Below are 24,666 nucleotides of genomic sequence, written 5' to 3'. Positions count from 1 at the left end.
CTGTCCTCGCGCCGGGTTGTGGAGCCCCCCCCTTCACAGGGGCTCCTCCTGGGCGGCTGGGCAAGGCGGCTGGGCTCTACCAGCAGACCGGGGCTCTCCCTCACTCATGGGAGCCCCGGTGATGACGCAGCTCTCTCCTTCCGGTAGGCAGCCAATGGCTGCGCGGCAACTCTTCCTGGGGCCAGCCAATGGCAGTGCGGCCCTCCTGACGAGCCCACTGACTCTGGTCGCGCTGCCGAGGCCACGGCGGCGATTTCTTCACCAAAGCACAGGGTGGGCTCCCGTTGTAAATTACATTATCAAACGATGCGGGACTCGCTTGGGGGCACAACACGCAGGGTGGGCACCTGCTAAAGCACATGAGGCGCTCCCAAGCGCTAGAGACCCAAAAACGCGCTCCCAGCGCTAGCGGACAGGAAAACAGCGCTCCTAGGAATTAGAGTAACCAAAGTAAAGCGGTATTAAGCGCTGGGGGCCAAAATCAAGCACTCCCAGGCGCTAGAGGACAAGTAAAGGCCCATAGGTCCAGCAAAAAGTCCTTCAGGGGTCCAGGACAAGTCCATCAGGCATCCAGGGGCAGGGCAGCGCTCAGGGAGGCAAGCCTTCCCCTGAGCCCAAGCAGCAGCACACCCCTGGCAGGATTCAAGTCAGAAACAAGAACATTTTGTAAGGGGACAGAGCCCCTTTTTATACTGTAAAATCCTTTGTCTAGCAGGGTACAGGCAATGTGAGAACCAGCTACAACTGGTTATAGGGAACTCCTTTCACAGACCAGGCTAGGGACATCAGGCGCACCACAGGGGGTGGAGCCAGCATTTTGTGGGGAAAACCCAGCCTCATTCAGGACCCTCAAACCAGACGGTCAATCCACAAGCAGGCCCAGGCTCACTCCTCCCCTCACATCAGCATGCTAAACACTCCATTCACCACCGGGGCAGACCCTCCCAGACTCTTGGAGCCAGGCTCACCAGCCATCCTCAGCCAATCACACGCCAGACACAAATTACACAAATATGCCAACTTCTAAAAGTGGCACTTCTACACTAGACACAATCATGCCGCATATATCATTGCAAAAAACACAATTGATGGACAGAATGCAGAACAATGTCTTACATTCACCCCAGTACAAAGATCTGAGCCTAAATCCATCGTTTTTTTGCACTCCACACCACCCTAGGCCAGACAATGGCTATATGCAAATCAGCCTTGACCCTGTGCCTCATGGGAACAGTCCAGCCCGAACTACCAAGCCATGTCTTTCCTAGACCGGAATCAAGCATCCAAGGACCGGTTTCTGGCTATCAGCCTTCTTCAGCCTGGATAGCTTGACTCCAGTGATGTGGAGAGCCTGGGACTCACGTCTGAGCATACCCAGCCCACTCGGGGTGAAAATTGCAAAAAACACAATTGATGGACAGAATGCAGAACAATGTTTTACATTCACCCCAGTACAAAGATCTGGGCCTAAATCCATCGTTTTTTTGCACTCCACACCACCCTAGGTCAGACAATGGCTATATGCAAATCAGCCTTGACCCTGTGCCTCATGGGAACAGTCCAGCCCGAACTACCAAGCCATGTCTTTCCTAGACCGGAATCAAGCATCCAAGGACCGGTTTCTGGCTATCAGCCTTCTTCAGCCTGGATAGCTTGACTCCAGTGATGAGGAGAGCCTGGGACTCACGTCCGAGCATACCCAGCCCACTCGGGGTGAAAATTGCAAAAAACACAAATTGATGGACAGAACGATCTGCTAAATGAAAAATGGCCGTCGGCGTCTCTAGATTCTGTAGGCCAACAGAATCTAGAGTTGCCAATGGCCATTTTCCGCCAGGCGGGATTCGAACATCCGAAGCAACTTTATCAGATCGTGAGGTCTACAATATATCGCACATTATCCTGTTGCGTGTATTACAGCCACCACGAAATTACCGCTTATAATATTTTTCGACATTGTCTACTTCATTGAGCTTCCTCAGCGAAGACTGCCTTCATCAGGTAATTTTAAAAAGCCCTTCGCTATTAAAGCCTTAAAGTACAATCAAGTGCGAATAGAAACGAGTCTCATTTCTGATTACAAGCAATTAACTACGAACAATTATCCGCTGGATTCTACCTTGGGCGCCAAATTCTATCTGTACAGGTACCAACAGACTCCTCCTCCTCCAATTATACACGGAAGGTTTTCTCTGAATCCCTGTGCTATTTTGAAGAAAGAAAACATTGTGGCTATTCCTGAAGAAGGCGTGTTACACGCCGAAACGCGCGTCGAGACAAAATTACGACTTTAGTGCCACTTTTTTTACTATATGTATTTTAATTTTCATTGACTGTATACAAATAATGCTGATTTATATGTATGAACTGGAATATACTGTGTAATTTCCATTCTGGAGATTTTTTAAACTTAATTAATTATTAAAACTTGAAGGTTTAATTTGCACTTATTGCCTCTCTACTGTTCTTAGTTTGCATACTGTATTGTTTTACTTGATTGTCTATCTAGAGTTGAATATTTTAGATTGCCTAGGATTGTTGTTCTCAAGCAAGCTGTGAGCCAGCCTTTCCATGAGGACGACACCGTCATGAAAAAGCTGGTGGAGATCCTGTTTGGGAATTTGTTGCAGGCCCCCAATCGGGGAGGGGAGTGTATGTGCACTGGGGGTACCAATGGTACCCCCCTACATTTCAGTGCACTACGTGGCAGGCACCATGTGGTGCCTCCCACGTAGTGCACTGAAATGCACAACATGCATTTTCAACATTGCAGGCAGGTGCTGCTGGCAGCAGCACCCGCCGCAATGTTAAAAATGCAAGATGTGACCGGCATGGTGGCGGTCCCATCCTAATGTGGTGTGCGGAACCGCCGCATGGCAATGCAATTGGTCCCAGTCACCGCCTCGATGGCGGACGGATTCCAGTCCATCCATCATCCTAATGAGCCCCTTTTTCGGGCACAGCACACAGACCCTAGAATAATCTGCAGTGCTGTTCAGGTTCTGATAATAACTAAGCATTTTCCAGTACCAATTGCTGAATCTAAGGAAGCCACCTGACAGATTCTGGCAAATGCTTGGCTTGCTCCAGAGCAGCACTCAGATTCTAAGACACACTAATAGCACCACTCAGAAGGAACAGGGGACTTCACCAACTCAGAACTGAGCCCCTAGAAAATCCTGCTACAAAACACAGGCAAGTACCTACTCTCCTCCAAACCATCAGGAGTATACTATCGAAAAATAACCTGATCAAAGTCAGAACAAAACAGGACAAGGCCTTTTGAAGTGCAACAGGGACATTTAAGTATTGTCTACTAGCCAGGCCCTGACAAGAATTTGGCATTTTTTAGTGTTGTCGCCCTCTCCCTAAACTGAGAGAGCAATAGGGAACTTGGCCTTTTCCAGGGTACTTCTCGGGCTCTAGAAATGCCTCCTATGAAGACTCAGACAACAGCCTAACCTGATTCAACTCAAGATCCTTCTTAAACCAAGATGGCCACCATGACAACAACTTCGTAGGGCACGATACTGGCAAAGGTAAGAAACATTAATTATGACACAGAAATTGAATATAAGGGTCCATTCCAACATAAATAAATGTACAAACTAAGGTCAAGTGATGTATGCTGCCATCAGGTGAAAAATGGATTCCCACCTTATCCAAGAAATTGCCCCCCCCCCCACCCCACATTAACACGCTCGCTTTTCTATTTCCAGCCTGCAGCATTTTCATTCTCTTTTCGGTCCTTCTTCCATGTATAAAATGTCAATACATCCCTGCAGGCACCCTTTGCTTCATTTGTAAAAAAATAAAACTTCCGGAACTCAAAGTAGGAGCCCGTCACATTGCTGTCAATGCTGTGGTTGGTTAATAACAAAGCTTTCTAGTCTTGCTTCAACCTCATGCCTTTTTTCTCCAGTACCATACACTATAACCTTAACCCACTCTTCAGGTGCCTTTCTCTTGCTCTGGGTCAAAATCTAATGATGAAAACTAAGGGGCTTATTTATGAGCCCCTTGTGACACTTTTGAGCCGCCTTTGCGTCACTTTTTGTGATGCAGCGGAGGCATAAACAATGCATCACATTTCATCATATTTACAAAGTGACGCATCAAGGAGGATGCGTCACCTTGTAAACCCCTATGCCACATTATACCTTTGTAAGGTATAATGTATGCAGGATGGGCGTTCCCCCCGCAAGAATACCTTGTTGAAGTGGCACAGTGAATTCTAGGACGCCACTGCATCAAAACCTTACGCCTGCCTTGTAGCAGATGTAAGAGTGACGCAATGCAATGTGTATAAGCCTCCCCCCTGCATTGCTGGATTTGCGTCATGCTTACGACACAAGTCGAGCAATGCGTGAGTTTTGTGCCAACAGATACATCAGGATTCCCAACGCATCTGTTGCTCTTTGAGACATGGAGTGCCGTACAGTAAATACAGCGCTTCCATGGTGTTGCAAGGAGGGTGCAGTGAAAAGTGTTGCATTACTGTTTTATCGCAGTGATGCAACACTTTCCATAAATGAGGCCCTGAGTTCCTGGCTCGAAAAATAAGATCCGGTGCCCACTCCCTGTAAGGACCCACACAATTAAGCACTGAATGTGATCAGGAAGATTGATTGTGCTATGTGTAAAAAATAAACTTTGTTATGCAAAAACTGCAGATTTGGAAGGGCTGCCGGCCAGTGACAAGGGATGCCAGGCCGTGACATATACTTAATTTGTTGTTGGCATTTAATAATAGTACTTCCTAACTCAGTCAATCAATCAATCAATCTAAAAACGTTATTGTGTTTACAAAAGCAACCATAAAAGTACATCACAATGACTTCAAAAATATTTTCAAATCATTCCATTATACAGGATACAGCTAAAAAACTGAAATATTTCAAAACAGCAGAAACAGGGCTTAAGCACTTTAGGAAAATAGTTAATGCGAGACCTCATTGGTCTGACAACATAAAGTTCAAGAATGAAAAGGATTTTCTTTAAGCATAAGCACATTTTAAAACCATTCCATTATACAAAATAGCTCCTGGAATTTCAAAAATTTGAAAACTAAAAAATCACAACATGGCACAGGCACTTTACAAAAAAGTGAATTAAAAACTACCTCATAAGTTCAGCAGCATACGGTGCCAAAAAAACATAGATTTTTGTTTTAGCATAGTATATTTTAAAAAGGAGCAAATATTTGCACATAGGGAAGGGAAATGTAACTGTTGCAAATAAACCAGGGAAGCACCACACCGTTTTACTCTAAATACCCTTGAAGCTAGAATTATAAATCGTTTAGTTTAGACAGTAGCGGCCCGTGGAAGGAGTTCCGTTGGGCGGTGAGGGGGGTGGGGGAGGGGCACGGTGAGGGGTAGTAAACACTGGAATACGGATGAACAGGGGTAAGTAAACATTTAAACAGAATAAAACTGGCAAAAAAGATACATTGAAGCAAACTCTGGGGACAAGATCCATCACATGTGCAAATTAAAACATAAATTGGATAAATTTACTCCAGGGGAAACAGAGGTTCCTTCTCACAAAGCCCAGCCTGAATCTAGTTAAAAGCAATCTGTCCCAAGTGGTCTCGACCCACTCAAGATACGGTTCCAAGGCTAATGTGGTTTGGAGCATCACATGCTCCTTACTGGTAATTTCTGACAGTTCGGTTTCCTCCTTTGATGATGCCTCATTGCTTCACAGGTATTCTTGACCTAAACCAAATCAGACTTGGTCATGGCTGCAAGACTAGATAAAAGGGCTAGCCTAACCAGGTTTGTCAATTCCAATGCAATATATTTTAACCAGGGGATTTTCATTCCTCTTTCTCATGAGAGGCAGTCTACAATGACCTACATGTTGAATGAGGCGTGAGGGTTTGCCAGTACTGCGTACCACATTTTGATAATATCCGGCACGTATTCAACTCCAAACTCTTGTTGCACAATAAAAGTTGAACCGGCACGGTGGAACTCACAGGAGTCACCAAGGCACCCTGTTCTGTTCCCTCTAGGGGGAGTTGGTATTGTAATAACCCAAATGCCCACCCCATTAGTAAGAATGGGAAGGCATTTACTCCTTAAGACCTCCAAAAGGGGGGTTCACTGGCTTTCTTCCAATGCAGGATGCTATATTATAAATATATCCAGACACACTCATGAATAAATGACTCACTTTAAATGTGCGGGGTCCCAGGAGCGCGCGGCGCCGCAAAACAAGATAGCCGCAACATGAAGAGCTTCGCTCGTTCGAGCCGATTCGGAGAAGAAGGGGTTGTGCTCCGCCAGCGCAATTGTACAGAAAAGATATATCTGGGCATCGGAAGTGGCCAGGCTCATGATGGCAAGTTTTATGACCAAAACGCGGTCTTTTTGACACTTTAATGAGCTGAAACTGTTTTCCTCAGAAAGCGGCCGTCATCTTAATTACACTCCTATGCAGCGTTTCGTTTCTTTCATGCTGCGATGTTTCATGGGAATTTCTAGCTGCAAGTTCCTTTTGATAAAGAGGAGGCCTTTTTTTATCTTACCCATGCTAAGCTATATTAAGGCTTTTTTTCAACTCTCTCTCTTTGCTCCTCGGCTCTCCTCAGTGCTATGCATGTATTTTTGGACTGCAATTAATCAATTAAACAAGGACAAGAGAGGTTTGCGTGCACTCTTCATGTAATGTCCCCAGTTTGCCCAGATTGTATGGTCCAATTCTCTGTTCTTTGGTCACTCTTGTGCAGTTGGACTATTTTACAAATACTTCACTGTTCTTCTGGTGCGCGCTTTCCATACCTCACATTCAAATGCCTTTCAGTGCTGCACTGTGTTGAGGATTTGACATTTCTTTTTCAAAAGGAGCATTGGTTTTGCTTCATACTTTCTTCCAGCACCTCTTCACTAGTACTGTTTTTCTTGTTGCCTCCATTTTGCCCTTATCTGCAATTTCTCTGTTGCGATACTTTCAGTCTGTAGTCTTCCTGTCTAATTATATCCACCATGGATTCCACGCATTCAAATAAAGCTCACAGGAGCTCTTCAGGCGGTCGTAAGAAGACCAATGCTTCTTCTGGTAAATGTATTAAAAAGGATCTGCCTTCACCGTCTAAATCACCGCTTCCTCTCACTCTAGAAGACATCATGGAGGAATTGCGCCTCATTCGTCCTTTCATGACAGACACTGCTGCTACTCTTCAGAGGTTGGATGACAAATGGTCTAGTCTTGATATGAGACCCTCTGATGTCGAACAAAAGATCAGTGATGCTCAGGATGTTGTTGCCAGTGTTGATAGCCTCACCAAAGAGGTCAGCCAGCTTAAAAAGGTCACGGAGGATTTGGAAAATCGTAACTGGTGCAACAGCCTCCGCATTTATGGTATTCCGGAAGGTTCTGAAGGGTCTGATTTATCCAATTTTTGAAAACTCAAGTTCTTCAAGTTGATGGTCTCCCAAAATCTGTGGATTTTAACATACAAGCTCATCGCTTGGGGCCAAAAATGACATCTACTACAGTTAAACCCAGAGGTATCATTGCTTACTTTCTTCTATACTCAGACCTTATGACGATTATTCATGCTGCTAAACAACACAAGCAGATGCTTTGGTCGGGTCACAAGTTTTCTTCACCCAAGATGCTACTGCTACACGTCAGAAGGAATTCATAGATCTCAGACCTGCGTTGAGATCCATGAATGCACGTTACGGTTTAATCCACCCTTGTTTCTTCAAAGCGACCTATAAAGACAGAACTTTTAGCTTTGAAGATCCTGCCGACCTATGGAAGTCCATCCACACTCACAAAGTAGAACTCATGGAATTGTGCAAACCCTAATCGTTCTGTTAATGATTTATTGTTGTGTCTTGTTTCATTTTATTTCAGTATGCAGAATGTAGTAATAATGTGTCCTTTGTTCACCCTTTTTCTTGCTCCACAGATCGCCCCGATGCGGTGTTGTTGTAGAAGGTTTCCATCCGTGCTGTCTCAGTGTCTGTAATGTGCATTCCATCCTGCTGCTGTTTTCCCTAAGTGTTTAGTAAGTTCCCTTCATTTGTCTCATTTGGTTGCCTTCAGTCTTCAGACTCCCCTTTCAATTGCTTTTTTTAGCATTATACGGTGACCTATCCTCTTACTCGTGCGGTTGTCTTGTTCTTCGCTGCCCCCCTCCCACATTAATGTTTTTGTTCAGTTATCCTTCATGGCTAAAGCCGCCTGGCTTTTTGTCATCCTCCTTTTGATGTCTTCTTCTGGGGGACTTTGCCCCCCCCCCCCCCTTTGCCTATTCTCAATTCAGTTATTTTTCTTCTCCTTTCTCTCCCTTTCTCCTTTCATTCTTTTCCTGGCTCCTTTCCTTGTTTTTCACTCCATCTCTATTTTCTTGGCAACATCTATATGATACATCCCACTCTATACTCTCCTCTTCCTTATTTCAGTACTCTACTGTTCTCCCAACCTATTCCAGTTCATGTTTGTGTGGTGGTTGCACCTCTTTTTCTTTCCTGTCTTTGATTACACTTTTCTTATTTACTCCTTTCTACATTTTCTTTCTTCTTTTTTATTTCTGCCTATGAATTTTTCTAGTTCTCTCGACCTGTTCTGGCTCTTTTCCCAATGGTGGTCATGTGGATCATTTTCTTCTCCCTTTGTTCTTCTCTGTTTTCAACACTTTCAACATAATTTTTATAATGTTTCCTACTCTTCTATTCTTTTCTGACTACTTTACTTTCTTTCCCCTATTCTCATTCTCCTTTCAGGAATGAGTGGTCTTCGTATTATCTCCTGGAATGTTAAAAGTATGCGAAACCCTATTAAAAAGCAACATATTTTCTCTCATTTACCGAGATTGAAGTGTCAAGTTCCTCTCTTGCAGGAGACACACCTTACTTTACAAGATCTGTCTTTGTTGCATAAACAATGGGTAGGAGAAGCCTTTTGCTCTCCAGCTGTCAACCACAAAAATGGTGTTGTAATTTTAATTCATAAATCATTGACTGTTCAGTTACAAAATGAGTTTCATGACACTAATGGGAGATGGTTGTTCTTAGATACTATTGTTAACATTTATGGTCCTAATGGTATTGATTTAACTTTTTGGAATGATTTCTCCTTACTTCTTTCCTCACATCCAACTGATGATTTATTTGTGGGTGGTGATTGTAACCACCTCATGGATCCCTTTTTGGATCGTAAATCACAAACAAGATATGTTCCCAACAAGATGCAAAAATCCTTTCATAAAACCATATCCTCCAGAGGCTTTATAGATTCCTGGAGAATATCCCATCCTGACTCACTTGAATTCTCCTTTTTCTCTCCAGTGCATACATCACTCTCTCGTATTGAGTATATTTTCCTCACCCAACATGCTTTCCAATTTATGACTAATTCAGAATTAGGATCTATTCTTATTTCAGATCATACTCCCGTTATTTTAGATATGGATTATCCCTCACCTATTCCCGCCTCTCGGCGCTGGCTCTTTAACAGCTCTCTCCTCTTAGATTCCCAGTTTATTGAGCACTTTAAGCTTTTCATGGACGAATTCTTCCACAATAATCTTAACTTTACCTCGGACTTTCACTTTATCTGGGATGCCTTCAAGCCTGGCGCTAGAGGGTGTATTATTGACTTTGTATCCCAAAAGAAGAAAAACGCCCTCTCACAATCTACTCCAATCCTTAAACAAATTAAAGAACTTGAAAAACTTTACTTCACCACTAACTCCCTTGACACACTTTCTTCTCTTATCAAAGAGAAAATGCAATACAATAAACATTCCTGGGACTCTGCTCCCAATAATCTTCTTAAATGTAACGCTACAATGTATGGAGGGTGTAACAAAGCAGGCAAATCACTTGCAAATTATCTTAAAATCAAAAAACAAAAATCTAAGGGGGTCATTACGGTTGTGGGCGGTACGCCACCGTTGGGCCGGCGGTGAGGACCGCCGGAGGCGTACCGCCCGCCATCAACCTCAATATTCCCAACGCCGAGTTGGGATGGCAGTGGGAATGCGAATGGTACCGCGGCGGATGGAAAGACCGTCCTCTATGGTCCCGCAAGGCGGTCCTTTTCCTCCCGCCTTGCGGGACCCGGTACTATGGGGCAATGGAGGCAGTGCCGTGCAGGCACCGCCGTGGGCATTATGATGCCTGTCTTTTGCGGCGGAGTTTCCGCAGCAAAAGGACAGGTGGAGAATGCCTTTGGGGCCCCGTTGCGGGCCCAGGGGGAGTGGGGTACCTCACTTGGGGGGTTCCTATGGTACCCCCTGCCTTTGTATGTACAAGGTGACAGGCACCGCACATTGAGGCAGGTGCTGTCACCTGCCACAATGTAAACATAGAGGATGCGCCCGTCAGTGGGGCAGGCGCATCCTAATTCATTTTGCGGGACCGCCGTACCTATGGCAGGCGGTCCCTTTTGCAGCAGCGATGGCGGGCGGCCGCCCCTAAGATTGTAGCTATTACCGACTCTCAGGGGGTTCGTCATTCCACTGATGCTAAAATCCTTGACTGTTTTGTCCAATACTACTCCTCCCTCTACACTCCAGAATCCAATCCTTCTTCTGCACAAATTGACTCTTTCTTTCAATCTATCCCCAAATCCCTTGATAATCTTGTGGATCTCTCATCCCTTGACACTCCCATTTCAGAGAAGCAATTACTTAATGCTATTTCTCTTCTACCTAAAGACGAAACACCTGGTCCTGATGGCTTTACTGTGCATTTTTATCACCATTTTAAAAATATTTTAATACCACATTTACTTTCTTTGATCAACAACTTTCTTGCTAAAGGTGAATCTAGGGTATCCTTCACACAGGCAATGCTTTGCCTAATTCCTAAAAAAGACAAAGATACTTCCCTTTTAAAAATGATCGACCCATCTCCTTAATCAATACAGATTGTAAAATGTATGCCAAAATTCTAGCCATTCGTATTAATAAAGTCATCCCTGATCTTGTCAATATCTATCAGTCTGGATTTGTCAAAGGTAGATCTATTACCGATAACTCGGGAACTCGCCTTAACCACTTGGCTGCTAAGGCTTAGAAAGCTTTATAATGAGATTTCCATTGAAATGAATGGGCAGTGCATGACGAGTTACCCTTGTCATTAGCAGCCAAGTGGTTAATATCATACACCTTGCTTCAAAGATCGACTCCCCTGTTGCAGCTATTACATTAGATGCTGAAAAGGCCTTTGATAGGGTCAGTTGGGACTTTAGGTTTAAAGCGTTGCGATATCATGGTTTCAGTCCCCACATTATTCTTTATATTCAACTGCTGTACTCTAATCGTTCTACTTCTATTTGGGTCAATGGCACTCAATCTCCGTATTTTTCACTTCATAAAGGAACCAGACAAGGTTATCCCCTCTCTCCCCTTCTTTTCATCCTCGCATTAGAACCTTTCTTGGAAAAAATACGACGCTCATCATCCTATACTGGCTTCATATATAAGAATGTTGAGATTAAGTTTACTGCTTATGCAGATGATATCTTGATGTATACTTCTAATCCGGCCACTTCTTTACCTGCACTTTTTTCTTTATTACATGATTACTCTTTAGTTTCCAGATACAAATTGAATATAGACAAATCTGAAGTCTTACCTCTTAACAAATTCTGCCTTCCTCATATGTTCCAGGGTTCTGGCTTTGAATGGAATCCCAGACATATTAAATGTTTAGGTATGCCAACACTATCAGAGACACCATCAAACTCAATCATAAGGACATACTTAAAAAGGTCTCTTCACTCATAGATAGTTGGTCACCACTTTTCTTATCTTGGAGGAGAGGCTAGCAACTATTAAAATGATGCAACTTCCTATTGTCAACTTTTGTCTCTGGATGCTTCCTATTTCTCTCCCTCATTTTTTCTTCAAAACTATTAATCATCTCCTAACAAAATTCTTATGGAATAATCGCAAAGCTAGAATTTCTCTCTCTCGCCTCCAACAACCCAAAGATTTAGGTGGGGTTAATTTTCCTAATCTTTCTAAATTTCATTCGGCCTTTACTCTAAAACCGATTTGGTCTTTTCTAACAGACTCATCTCCTCCTCCCTTAACAGCCTGGAGCTCAATAGAACTTGCTCAACTTGCGCCTTTTTCCTTCCTTACAGCTATTCACTTATCTCAACCTCCAAAGAGGTTTCTTTCCTCCATATTTAAACACTCTAAAGCACTAGCTCTTTCATTGTTCCGATCTTATCTCTCACAAGCTAACCTCTACTTTTTAACTCTGATTTGGAATAACAAATTTCTTAAGATTAATACCAGAGCGCTTTTCTGGAAAGAATGGATTGACAAAGGTGTCGTTAATTATGATCACTTATTTAAAGATAGTTCCTTGAGAACTTTCTCAGACATTCGTGACACTTTTCATCTTTCTAACGCACACTCTTCCCAGTTCCCCCTGCTTCAACATGCCCTAACCTCTATTATTTTTCAAACTGGTTCCCTGACCACCCTCGTCCCGACTCTCTCACCTCCACCAGATTTTTCTAATCCTCTCAAAGCTGCTGCTATCTATAAAATACTTTCCAAGCCCAATACTGATAGGCTCAAATCTAACATTTAATTTTTATGGGAAAGAGACCTAGCTCAAGAATTTTCTCTACAGGTTTGGAACACTATTTGGTCTAAAATGCATACTGTCTCCCGTTCCGCTAGCACCACACAGACTTTTTATTTTTTTTATAATAGACTTTTTTTTCACTCCTTCTGATTTGCATAAATTCAAGTTACTTGATTCCACACATTGTTGGTCCTGTTCACATATAACAGCAATTTTATCTGCATGTTCTTTCACTGCCCGCTGGTTAAGTCATTTTGGTCTCGCATCTGGTCAAAACTAAATGACATCTTAGCCATGGACCACCCCTTCGAGATTGTACATATTTTTTTGAGTGGTTCATCGCCTATATGTAATGTTCATTGTAATGTACATACATTTATGGATCTTTACATAGCTATTTCTTTTCAGATAATTACAACCAATCGGAAAGACACTTCATAGATTTCATATAACGCTTGTTGGAATTTGTTATGCCATCACCATAGGCTCGATCGTGCTTTTGCCACCACTGTACCTTTATTGATCAAAAAAGATTTGTTATGGTTGCCTTTAACTGATTTCCTTTCCAGACATGTTCCCTGAACTTTACCTCTTTTCCCTTATCTTTCAATGATATTCATTAATGCATTTCATTTTTATTTCCTTATATCTACTTCAAGTATTGTAATTGTATTCTAATTTCTACTCTCTTTCTTTCTCCCCTTTCCTTTCATTTTCTTTCTCCCCTCCCACCCACAAATCAAAATACCTTTAAAAGCTTTGTCCCTTGGTACAGTTTCTATATCCCCTCTGGGGATTGTTTTGCATATTGTTACATTGTAATACTATTTTAATTGTTTTCATTGCCATTTGATTTTGAACTGATGTTTTACTTTGTTTATCTAATCTAATAAAGCTTTTTAAACTTAAAAAAACATGTGTGGGGTCCCTAATTCCAGCTGGTATCAAAAACAACACAGAGATATGAAAAATCCTGGGATATCTTATATGTGAAGTCTTAACAGAGTTTATAACTACAATGTGACTCTGATCAATGTTTGAATCTGCACCTATAATTTAGTAAATTTACCATTGTTAAGCGAGGCTCATCTGCCTGGCCATCATGGACCTGACCTGCACCTTCGACAGTGTGGTAAGATCCAAACTGTATGAGGGATTCTAACCAGTTTGGGAGTGGATAGTGGCCTAGCGGAAATTCTGCGGGCTCTACACTCTGACCTACAAGCTGATTTTATTTCTTCTGCATAACAATGGACTAGGCTCAGCCCTCTCAAACAAAATCTCAGACACCCTTTTTATTGGCAAGGGAAAGGACCCAGTATTACTACATGCAGACAATGCTGTATTAATTGCTAGAACCTTTAATGGCTTAAACGTCATGTTCCAGGAGTTTTTTTTTTATGGGGTCAAGTTTACAGCTCTCCAACTACATCCGTCGACGTGGTTCTTGTTTGTGGGTTCTCCCCAGGACCCTGACTGGTTATGCTCTCATTTTTTTTTTCAGTTCACCCTGTATATTGTGCTTCTTGGGACAACGTCTGCCAAATGTTTTTGGTTTGTTTTTGACTTCTGACGTGGTTTCTTTTTTCTTTCAACTGGTTTAGCCAAGATCAGTGTCTCTCCGGCTTCTGCGCCCTCTGTTTTCGGCATTTCCGATTGCTGCCATAGGAAACGCCAAAAACCGAGGGAACATCAGCCAGAGAGAGGCTGACCTTGACTAAACTAGTTCAAAATTGCAGCTTGGATACATTTTTCATTTGTCCTTCATAGGCGGCCTAACCCAGCTTGATTTATAAGGGCCCACCCCCCAATTTCGTATGCTTGAGAAACTCCCAAAATGGGACTGACGAGGAGTCAAATAGAGGTGCCCAAGTTATGCATGTTATCAGTAACATTCTGCCAAGGAGAGGACTCAAGCGGGTGCACTACACAGAATACTGAAGGCTCTCTGCTTTCTAGAAGTATATCTAGTGCAATAACAGAAAGTTTCAAACATGCTTCCACTTTTCTGCGCTGATGCGCCTACATGTTTTTGCAGACATTATTTAAGGCTGAGCAGTTTCAGATAAACAGTCTCTCTCAAACTGCCTACTTCTTTTAGTCACCATGCCTCATGACGAATGTACTGTTTATAATTTATCTGTCAATCTTTATTTTCTTACTTGAATTGCAGTCCCCTGCGCTTTCACAGAGTTCCTGGTAGCTTCTCTATAGTGCAATACGACCAGAAACCAGACCTAGTTACAACCAAAGTCCACCGAGACTGTGCTCTAACAACACTACACCATCTTGTGTATCGTTTTTTTATTGCTAATAGCAACCCGTGGCCTGTGGTCAGTACTTAATTTATAAAAGAAAGACTGCCAGTGCTCGAAGCTCTGCTCAGAAGCCTGCGGCTGATGGAGTTAACCTTTAGCGTGCCGACTACCAAGGCTGGTAGTCTTTAATTCACTACGAGACACTTTCTGCCTCTTTTTCTTGCTCTTGCAGGTTCCTGCTTCTCCCTTTGTGATGTTTTTCCGTCTTTCTCTTCCTTTGTCTTTCCAAACTGTGTGTTTTACTCTCTTTTGCTCTCTGTAAATATATGATGAAGAAAAATAAGTGCTGATTTCCAAAAATCAGTTCTGGTGCCCCTCACTGGCAAACACTGGCTCAAATGAAGCACTGCCTGTGGCACCACTGTCTTCCAAATATTCTGCATCCAACTTCCTCAACTTCCCCTTATACACATTTGAACCCAAACAGCTGTGTCACAAACACTATGTTAGACACAACTCCATTAATAAAGTGGAACACTAAGCTAGGCAAAGTTTAAATAATTTGGAGGAAAAAAATTAAAAATAGAATTACCTACATTTACTACAGACTATATTCCTCCTTAACAAACAGAAAACAAAAATAAATTGACAAACAAATAGAACAAACAAAGAAAATGCAAAAATCTCAATCCGCAATAACTTGGACAATAAACAACATATGCTTAGACCTAGTAAATACCTAGGAAAGTATGAACACACATATTCCAGTTTTTAAGTGTTTTAATTTTTCTTCCAAAACCCCCACCTGGTGCTTGATTTTTATTCTTGGCATGCTGATTCTCATCCAACCACAAAATAAGTAACCTTCCTCAGTACCAAAACTTAACTCACTTGTCTCAAGCAAAAGCTATTAAATTCCTAAAACAATGTAATTCCTCTGTGCACCCAAATTCCTTTGTGTATTCAACAGCTTAGTATTATTTGTTTCCTCTTGAATCAGTGGGGCTGCATTCCTTTCACACCCACTCTCAACATGCAGTATCTCATTCAGCCACAAATTACATAACCTTCCTCAGAACCAAAATGTAACACAATTGTCTCAAGCAAAAGCTTTTTTACTCATGTGCCACACTTTCCCATCCTTCAATTTCACAGAGTTTCTAAGCACCTGAATAAACGTCTTTGGCTCAGTGCACACACTTTCAACTTTAGAAACCTTTTATCCATATATTTTTTAATATATACAATTGTTCTACTTTCACTTTAACTTCTTTCACTTCAGGTTTAACATCATAATATTCCCTTTACACATTCTGAGACTTCTAAACACGTTTGCTCATTTCCATCGTGTCCCATATCTCCATTCTTTCCTTTTATCTACCCCGAGTTGGTTTTTGAGTATGGTACTCATGACCTCATAATAACAAAAGAACTTATTTCATAACACAGAAAGACTACAACATACTTCTTAACTCTTCTTCCCAACTCTTCTTGTCACCCCTAGCCCAAACCCAATTGTCCCATTAAATACCCAGATGACTCTTCCTAAAGCTCCAGTCCAGCCTGGTGGCAAAACAAGTTTACCATAAGTTTGAGCCCAGATATTTTTAAACACTTGATTTCAGACCCCGTTCCGGTCGGCCACCGGGCATGTGGAGGCTACTGGACATCAGTTGTTGGGACTGGAGTCATTTGCCTCTGATGTTCCGGGCTTCAACCTCGAATACCTCTGCAAAGCATCAGTACTTGACTCTCACTGGTAGCATTGGCGATGAGTAACAAGCTTCACAAGAAGGTTTGTGGCGGTGCTCAAGCTCAGAGCTCTTCAATCACCTAGTAATATGATACTAGATTGCCCAATCCACTGCTTTAATTTGATAAAAATAGTACTTTAATACACTTAAATCGTAATACTCCACAGAACAGACTGCAGGTGCAAAAGCTGCATTGGCACTGGGGCTATTCTTCCTTAGGCCCTAGGCCTTGCCCTACCACTCCCATCCTCCCAGGTGGTCATTGGGTAGGCTAGGAAGGTACCTCCCTTTCTAAGTGTCAGCTCATCTGGGTAGGTATCAAGGCAGTGGTGTAGATTACCCTTTTTTACTAGTCTGTCCACTCAGTTCACTCACCAGTTCCTAATTGTTATTTTTCACCACAGAGGGTCACTCAGTACTTCTTTGGTAACTGGCAGGGACCCGCAGCATGTGTCTGGGTCGCTTCATTTCCCAGGAGAGAATTGCTGGCTGAAGGTTCTCCTGCATTCAGACCGTGACCACCGGTGGCAACAGTGAAGGCTGATGCATGGTGTCTGTGCAGACATGCAGGGCTCCAGTGCAGACACATGCCTCTTGCTGATGATTAAACCCCTCTAGGTTTCCTGTGAGATGGTGGTTTGGGCTGAAGGGTCTACGGTGATGCAGACTTCTGGCGTGGCACAACTCTTTGATGGGTACAGTTCATTGATGTAGCTGCACTGTCCACTCGGGCAGAGCTTGTTGTTGCAGCTGCACTGTCCGACTGAGTGCACTTGGATGATGCAGCAGCACAATCTCTCTCACACATCGCTGAGGCAATGAAATAAGAGTCCTGCAAGTCAGGATGAGCATTTTGAATTTCTCTTTCTGCAGAAAGGCTTTGAGAGGGTGCAGATCCACGACAGGACGGAGTCCTCCATACTTTTCTGGCACCAGGAAGTAACAGGAATAGCAACCATGACCTACTCCTGGCTCAGGCACTCTCTCGGTAGCACCATAGGCCAAAAGAGTTTGCCCTTCCTGACAGAACAAGGAGGGGTGATCCTCCGTCAGCCGATCTTAGGAGGTGGCACAGGCGGAGGGATTTCCATGAATGGGAGGGCATAGCCCCTTCGCACAATCAGAATTGCCCAAATGTTGGAAGTAATTACAGACCATTTGGGCAGGTGGTGCTTTATCCTGCTGCCAACCAGATGGCAATGTGGGACTTAGATGCTGCAGCTGCCGGAGTGGTGGGGGACTGGACAGCTCGCTCATCCTGGATCCCACTTCCTTTATGAGATCCTTGACCCCATCCATGAAAGAACTGGGTAGGTTGCTGTCCCAGAGGGTACATCTGGGAAGTGGACGCCACAGGAGAATGACAGTGAGGGGTTCATTAAAAGGTAGCAAAGCTCAGCCAAGCCAACTTCTGGCTGAAGCACCTCACTCAAGACATATGTCTTGACTTTAACCGCAGGCAGGAGCAGGTCAAGGACCTTTGCTGTCCTGCACATCACAGTGGTGAAGAATGCACCTTCTTCCGAAACTAGGCCTGGAAGGCAAATCATGCCAGAGTCTGGAGAAGGTGTTCAACCCACTGGCATCACCCAGGTCCTCGTACCAGTTCTCAGCTGGATCAAGGTCCTCCTCATTAGGACATAACCATTCCTTTTCATCTTGTCCTGCAGGGAAGAAGGGATTACCCAGTGGCAGAAAGCCCAGGGCTTGGTAAGGCCTGGACGGCTCCAGCAACAATAACAAGTGGCATCAGGGTGGTGCAGGCTCAGAGTAGGGGGTACGGATGAGCAGGTCGTCATCGAGCAGCGTCGGGGTCAGCCATGGAATGGAGTGAGCCGAGGTGGAAAAAGGCACCCATGTCAGCTTCAGTCCAGATCAAGGTGTGGATCCAGAGAACCCAGATACTGATGGGGCAGAATCACCAGCAGTAACCCAACTGGGGCACTCTCAGCTCTATGGGGCCCAAAGGCGCGAAAGTGGGAGTTGGTTGCCCAACGATGGAGTGCATGGTGTAGTTAAATTATTTTTACTGGGTTGGAGTCACTTCAGTGCCAGGAAACTCTGGGTAGTGTGGAGCTGGTCCTGATGCCGCTTTGGAAGTGGAGTGCTGTAGAAGGTCCTAGAAGTACAGTGTTTGAACAGCAAAGCAGAAGAACGCTTCAACTTGCTTTTCTTGTGCGGAATCATACACAGACATCTGTCTGTGACATTCCTCACATGGTTTAAACCCTGTAGGTTTAGTAGGGGCATGTCCCTAGCACAGTGGGAGCAATTGCTCAAAAAAGGGTTGAACAAAGTTGGTCAAATAATGACAGAGCTAACTCTCCGGATCTGCGCTGTTTAGCAGAAAGAAAAAAACTGATATCAGTGTGCTGGGGTGGCACTTATATGGGCACTGCGACATCACTTCCGACACTGACATCGCCGACATAGAGCCATTCTCTGCCATCTACCAGCGTGCAGAGGTACTGCTGAATATTTTTCGATGCAGCCTGGCACTTGGGGAATATTCTAAGGTTAGGAATCTGCGGTTAGAAGTCTCTATCAGAAGAGGCTTTACTATTTCAACTTCTAGACATCCAAAAGATATTATACTGTGTAGCAGGCATGATATATGGAAGCACATGCCCTACTACACTACAAAGATGTACATGATGAGCTACACTGATCATAATGAGGTGTCTGTCATTGACACTCTGCATTGGATATGCACATTTGAATGGCTCATGAAGAAGCAATGAGTGATGAACAACTCTTGCTCCAAGATAACCGGTGTGTTTACCTTTAACAAATGACAGTGCAGTATCGAACCACTCTTTCGCTATCACTCATGGGACGGGTAGCATTAAACAAGATGCTCTTGTTGCCCTGCTGCCTCTAAGCAATGCAAAACTTATTTCGTATGTTGCCATCCTCATTGTACCAGGGGATCGATGGGTTGCTGGTGTCCCAGGTGTGAGCGGGAAAGAGGAGCAGGGTCCACCTTGAGATCCTTAAGTTGGATCCCTGCCAGGGTGGCCTTGTTCTCCTGGACCTCAAACTATACTACCTGGTGGGTCTATTGCAGTACGCCACTCTATGGTGCGAGGACGGCATTAACTGCGAAAAGAAACTACTATCGAGCCCTAACAAGTTGGTTAAGCTCAGTAAGTTACTTATATGGGGCCGTGGACTTCTGGCAGGTGCTCCCTCTGTTGTCACCCAGGAGGCACAGGCATGGGAATGGGCAGTCATGCAGGTGTTGAGACGGGTGCCATACACCAAGCTCTTTCTGATTTCTTTGCTGCCCCCTTTTGTGCACATACGGTAACAGGACTAAATGGATGTCTTCTTAAAATGGCTGGAAGGGGTTTGCCAGAGGAGAACTGTTTCTGAATATGGTTTTTATGTCCCTGGAGGAGGTGGGAACTCATTTTGGAATAGACTGGGGACAGATCTTGCAGTTCGCGTGTCTCTCACGTATGGCTCGAGAGATCTGGACATTATTCTCAGAGGAGCCAGTAGAATCCCATGTGGTGCAGGTGACCCTGGATACCGGGTCCGCATAAAGTAACATATGCTGCCTAAACGCAGCCCTAAAAGGAGACAGACAAATTAACATTGCAACAAAATGCACCTCTTGGGATGGGGACCTGGAGACCCCACTCGGAGATGGTGAATGGAGGAGGGCCCTACTGCAGTTACATGAAGTGGCCAGTAACGCCAGATTCAAAATGACACAGTTTTATTGCATATATAGGGTTTACCTGACACCACAGTGCCTGCATAGGGTCTATCCGACACGACCCGCGTGCTGCACACATTGTGGTGCACTCCCAGCAGATTTTGGACATGTCACATGGAAATGCCCACAACTGCGGCCCTTTTGGGGTGAGATACTGCAGGTGGTGCCCAAGGTGACAAAAGTGAATGCAGAACTCACGATCCGACAATGTCTCCTAGGGCTACTGCCTCTTACTATTAAGGGTAAAAAAATACAGTACAGATTTGCTCAGTTGGGATTGGTGTTAGCCCGCAGGGACATAGGAATACATTGGGCTAGCCTAACTACCCACCCCTGGTAAAGACCAAGTGAATGGCTGACCTTCTGGAGTGGACATTGGCTGAGGAGTGCAGACTTGCAGAGTCCGTACTGACAATAATGCAGAACGGGATCGCGAGATCTGGGGTAGTATGATTGAAAAATTGCATGACCGTAACGCTGAAAGGGATAATGACTCAGACGCCGACTCACCATAGGGAAGGTATACTAGCTCACCTACTCTGAACGCTGCCCAATAGGACCCAGACAGGCTGGTGGACCCCTTCCTCCCACTCTCCCCCTGAGACCTCTGTCGCAAAGAGACAACATTGGGGACATTGAAGCTCAGGGAACACAAGAGGGGACACTCCTGGCAGTTTGAATCTTTAATGAGTGAGGGGGTGGTGCGCCGCCCTGTGGTTCTTCTCTCATACATACTCGCCCCCCTTCCCCATTTAGAATATGTATTAGACCCCAAATGTTTTTTCATGCACTATGTGCAGATGCACGATGATGGTGATGGTGCACTGTTTAATTTGTTGTTCTGTATCTTGTTTCCTGAGGTCGTTGACTGGAAAAAAAATTGGGGGGTTCCCATTAGGATGATGCTCATGTGTTGTATACTCCTGCACTGATATTTCTCATATGACCTGTATTCTTTTGAAAAAAAATAATTAAACCAAATAAAAAACGTTTGCAAATACCCATTAATCATCACTGACTTCAGCTCCTTACCTCAGATTAGTATGAGCTTATAAATCCAATATAGTTTTCAAAGTTGCTCACATCAGTTCAGTGTTAGCTGCATGGATCAATGTGAGAACGATTTTCTAAAAAGTGAAAAGGTACGCGTCGATCCTTTCCAGGGATGTCCACTTGTCCAAAATTGCTAGTAACAACTCTAGGCTTATGGCACCACCAGCTTCAACAAAATCCTCCCTCAAACGCACTTAACTACCCCGCATACACATTTGAACCCAAATATTTTTATAAGCACCACTGGGATAGGCACATTATCACATTATTTATTATCAGTGTTGTATTTCTTTACAGCTCCTTGATAGCTGTTCTACTTCTGTGAGTATATTCCAATCTGGCCAATACTAACTAAGCAAATAGGCCTTCTCAATAAACAAACATGATGTTCACTGTCCTTATTATTAGGGTCAAAAACTAAGCAGGCCACAGTTCTGTTAATAGGTTGGAACAACTTTAAGGTAGAAATACATATATATTCTACAACCTTGCGGTTCGTACTTTCACACCATATAGTGCACTCTGCCATTTCTTATTGTACACAGTACACAAACCATCCCTGCTGACTGCCTTTGCAAAGCCTTGCTAACTCAGCTAAAAAATTATTCCAATTACCTTATGATTATGTGGAGTGCATTACTTTGAAATTTGGGTTTTGACTACTTTTTCACCATGCTATTAATTTCTCTGTGGCTTCATGGCTAGATTTTGAACTTTAGCTGCATTTGTGCACTGGCACGGCTGTCCCCAATGTGCACAATCTATAAATCTCAAAATCTCTACAAAATCAAGTGCTACAGACTAGTATAGAATAGACTTCTCAAACCAGTTGGAACCAGTTGGTAGTGAATTAAATAGGGCCAGCATAGAGTTGGAAGGTGTCTGGTAGGTTTAAATTAATGGATAATGAATCATTACTGATATAGGGGGTCATTAGGATCGCGGACGGACTTGAGTCCGTCCGCGACCCCAGAGCATGAGGGAACATCCGCATGGGCTGCGGCGTTCCCTCTGTGCAGATTAGGATGTGACCGCCAGGGTGGCGGTCACATCCTCTATTTTTAACATTGCTGCGGGTGGAGCTTCAAGCTGCACCCGCAGCAATGTTAAAAATGCATGCACAGCATTTGCGTGCACAAAGCGGCAGGCACCGCGCGGTGCCTGCTGCATTGTGCACGCAAATGCAGGGGGGTACCATAGGTACCCCCCATGTGCACCCCCCACTACACCTAGGGGGCCCACAACGGGCCCCTGCAGTGCAGTTACACATGCTTTTCCACGGCGGAAAAGCCGCAGCGGAAAAGCATGTTCCCAAGCACATCCTAATCTGGCTGACGGTGTCTAAGAGACACCTTCACCATTTTAGTGCTTTTCCGCCGCGGTTGTAAGCCAGCCGCGGCGGAAAAGCTGCGGACCTAAACCATGACCCACCAGCCATCCTAATGTGGCGGTGGGTCCTGGTGGGTCCGCAGAGGATTTTCCGCATCCTCCGGGCCGGCGGTGGCTTCCGCCGGCCCGGAGGATGCGGAAAATCCTCCATCCTAATGACCCCCTTAGTGATTTTATAAAGTACGTTTGTGTAGTCAAAGCACTGTCCAAGCTAACTAAAGATAAATGGAGTCATCGCAAAGAATGTTTTGACATTTGGATATAGGTTTTTTTCTTTATATAGAAAAAGTATGTTGTCAAAGTGCTTTATTATCAGTGTTGTAATTCTTTACAGCTTCTTGATAGCTGTTCTACTTCTGTGGGTATACTCCAATTTGGCCAATACTAACTAAGCAAATAGGCCTCCTCAATAAACAAACATGATGTTCACTGTCCTTATCAATCAACATTTTCACTTCACACTTTACAAAACCAAGTAGCTCTCCTAATGGTGCTTTTCAAGGTTGATATCTTCAAAGTTACACCAACTGAGCAAGAAGTTGAAGCCTCAAAGTTCAACGGTCCACATTTGTTATTATTTTTTTAGGAAATGTATTGTCTTTTTTTGATGGTGCTCCTGGGATGCAGATCCCCACCCATGGCTTCATTCACTTCACTCACCCATTGTGTGATACTTACTCCCACTCCTTGCGCCGGGCTTGCGGCGTGCTCTGCATCTTGTGTGCCTCGTGGGCCTTGATGATGTCCCTTTGTTCGATCAGGCCTCCACGGCGGCGCTTCATGGTGTGAGGGCTTACAGGATACTCGCCACTGAGCCCCTCCAACATGCTGCTGCCCTCAAAGGGGAACTCAGTTTCCGCATCCCGGGTCCGCAGCTCATACAGGGCATCGCAGCTGGCAGTCCGTGACACCAGTGGTGCAGAGAGGGTCTCTGGCTCCAGAAGGGTGCAAGAGCGAGCGGCCAGGCGATGCTTGTGCCAGGCTTCCGTCTGAGGGAGGGCCAGGATGTACCGGTGAGAATCAGCATCCAACTCGGATGCGCCCAGGCTTACAGGGTCGGGCTCGGTCAGGGCATGGGAGCTGGCCGAACAGGAGCTTAATCCTGGCATCATGGGCAACATCAGTACTCATCGCTCTGAAACAAGAGAGGTGAAAAAGACAGTTGTAGATCTTTCTTTATGTTATCATTAATTACCTAAATAAATTCATCTACCAAAGCATTATAAAAATCACTGTATTTTTCGCCTTTCTGCTCAAATCAGTATGACCAGTTCTCCTTAGAGGGCAAAGGTAGTCACTCATCTCAGATGTGAAAACAATGCTTAACATTTACACCTTAGAGGTGAAAAAAAACACAGTCAAAAGTGTTGTTATTCTTAGTATCAATTTATAGCTGCCATCAAAGACATCAATTCCAATGAAAGGATTTATTGTTCACTGTTTCTGTGGCTTCACCCACTATCCAATAAGGCCTCCAATAACTGGCCATACTCAAACCTATTTAAATATATTTATAAAAGATGGTGCCTAATTAAAGAACAAGGTAGACACAAATACAGGAGGCTCATGCTGAATGCACTTCCCCTTTTTAGGTTTCGCCTAGCCAGTGCTTGCGCTGTCTATTAGAGATATGCTGTATTCAGTATATAGGGCATAAAGCTCTGAACACTTTCCAACCATCTTTTTAATTGGCTCCTGTCCCTGTACTTTGTAACTGATGGCTTTTCATTGGTCAATAGACTTAGTAGTCTATCCTTAGTACCGCCTTTTCTCTTCTTATAACCTTCCATGAGGACACCCCTTGCTACATGTGTTGTTACTCAGTAGGTTTTAATTACAGCCTCCTAGCACTTTTTAGGTCTCGACTGCCGATGCGCTTGCGCATTCGAGCCGGTTTCTTAAAGGGCTTTCTCCTG

General features: G+C 44.1%; 1 protein-coding gene across 2 annotated transcripts in view; it reads right to left on the bottom strand.

Annotated features, from left to right (window-relative positions):
* The window catches only part of CACNA1E (calcium voltage-gated channel subunit alpha1 E), a 1,936,751-nt gene extending 1,912,866 nt beyond the window's left edge, over positions 1-23,885 (bottom strand). The window contains exon 1 of one of the 2 annotated variants that reach the window (XM_086955515.1): positions 23,429-23,885. In XM_086955515.1, coding sequence (XP_086811641.1) covers positions 23,429-23,871 — 443 coding nt within the window. In that variant the 5' untranslated portion in view covers positions 23,872-23,885. The remainder of the gene's footprint in view (positions 1-23,428) is intronic. The other variant, XM_086955507.1, reaches the window with a different exon arrangement.
* Between the last annotated feature and the right edge of the window lie 781 nt (positions 23,886-24,666).

This window comes from Lissotriton vulgaris, chromosome 1_1 (genome assembly GCF_964263255.1).
Source record: "Lissotriton vulgaris chromosome 1_1, aLisVul1.2, whole genome shotgun sequence".
Taxonomy (NCBI): Eukaryota; Metazoa; Chordata; class Amphibia; order Caudata; family Salamandridae; genus Lissotriton; species Lissotriton vulgaris.
This window is presented reverse-complemented; position numbering and strand designations above follow the sequence as displayed.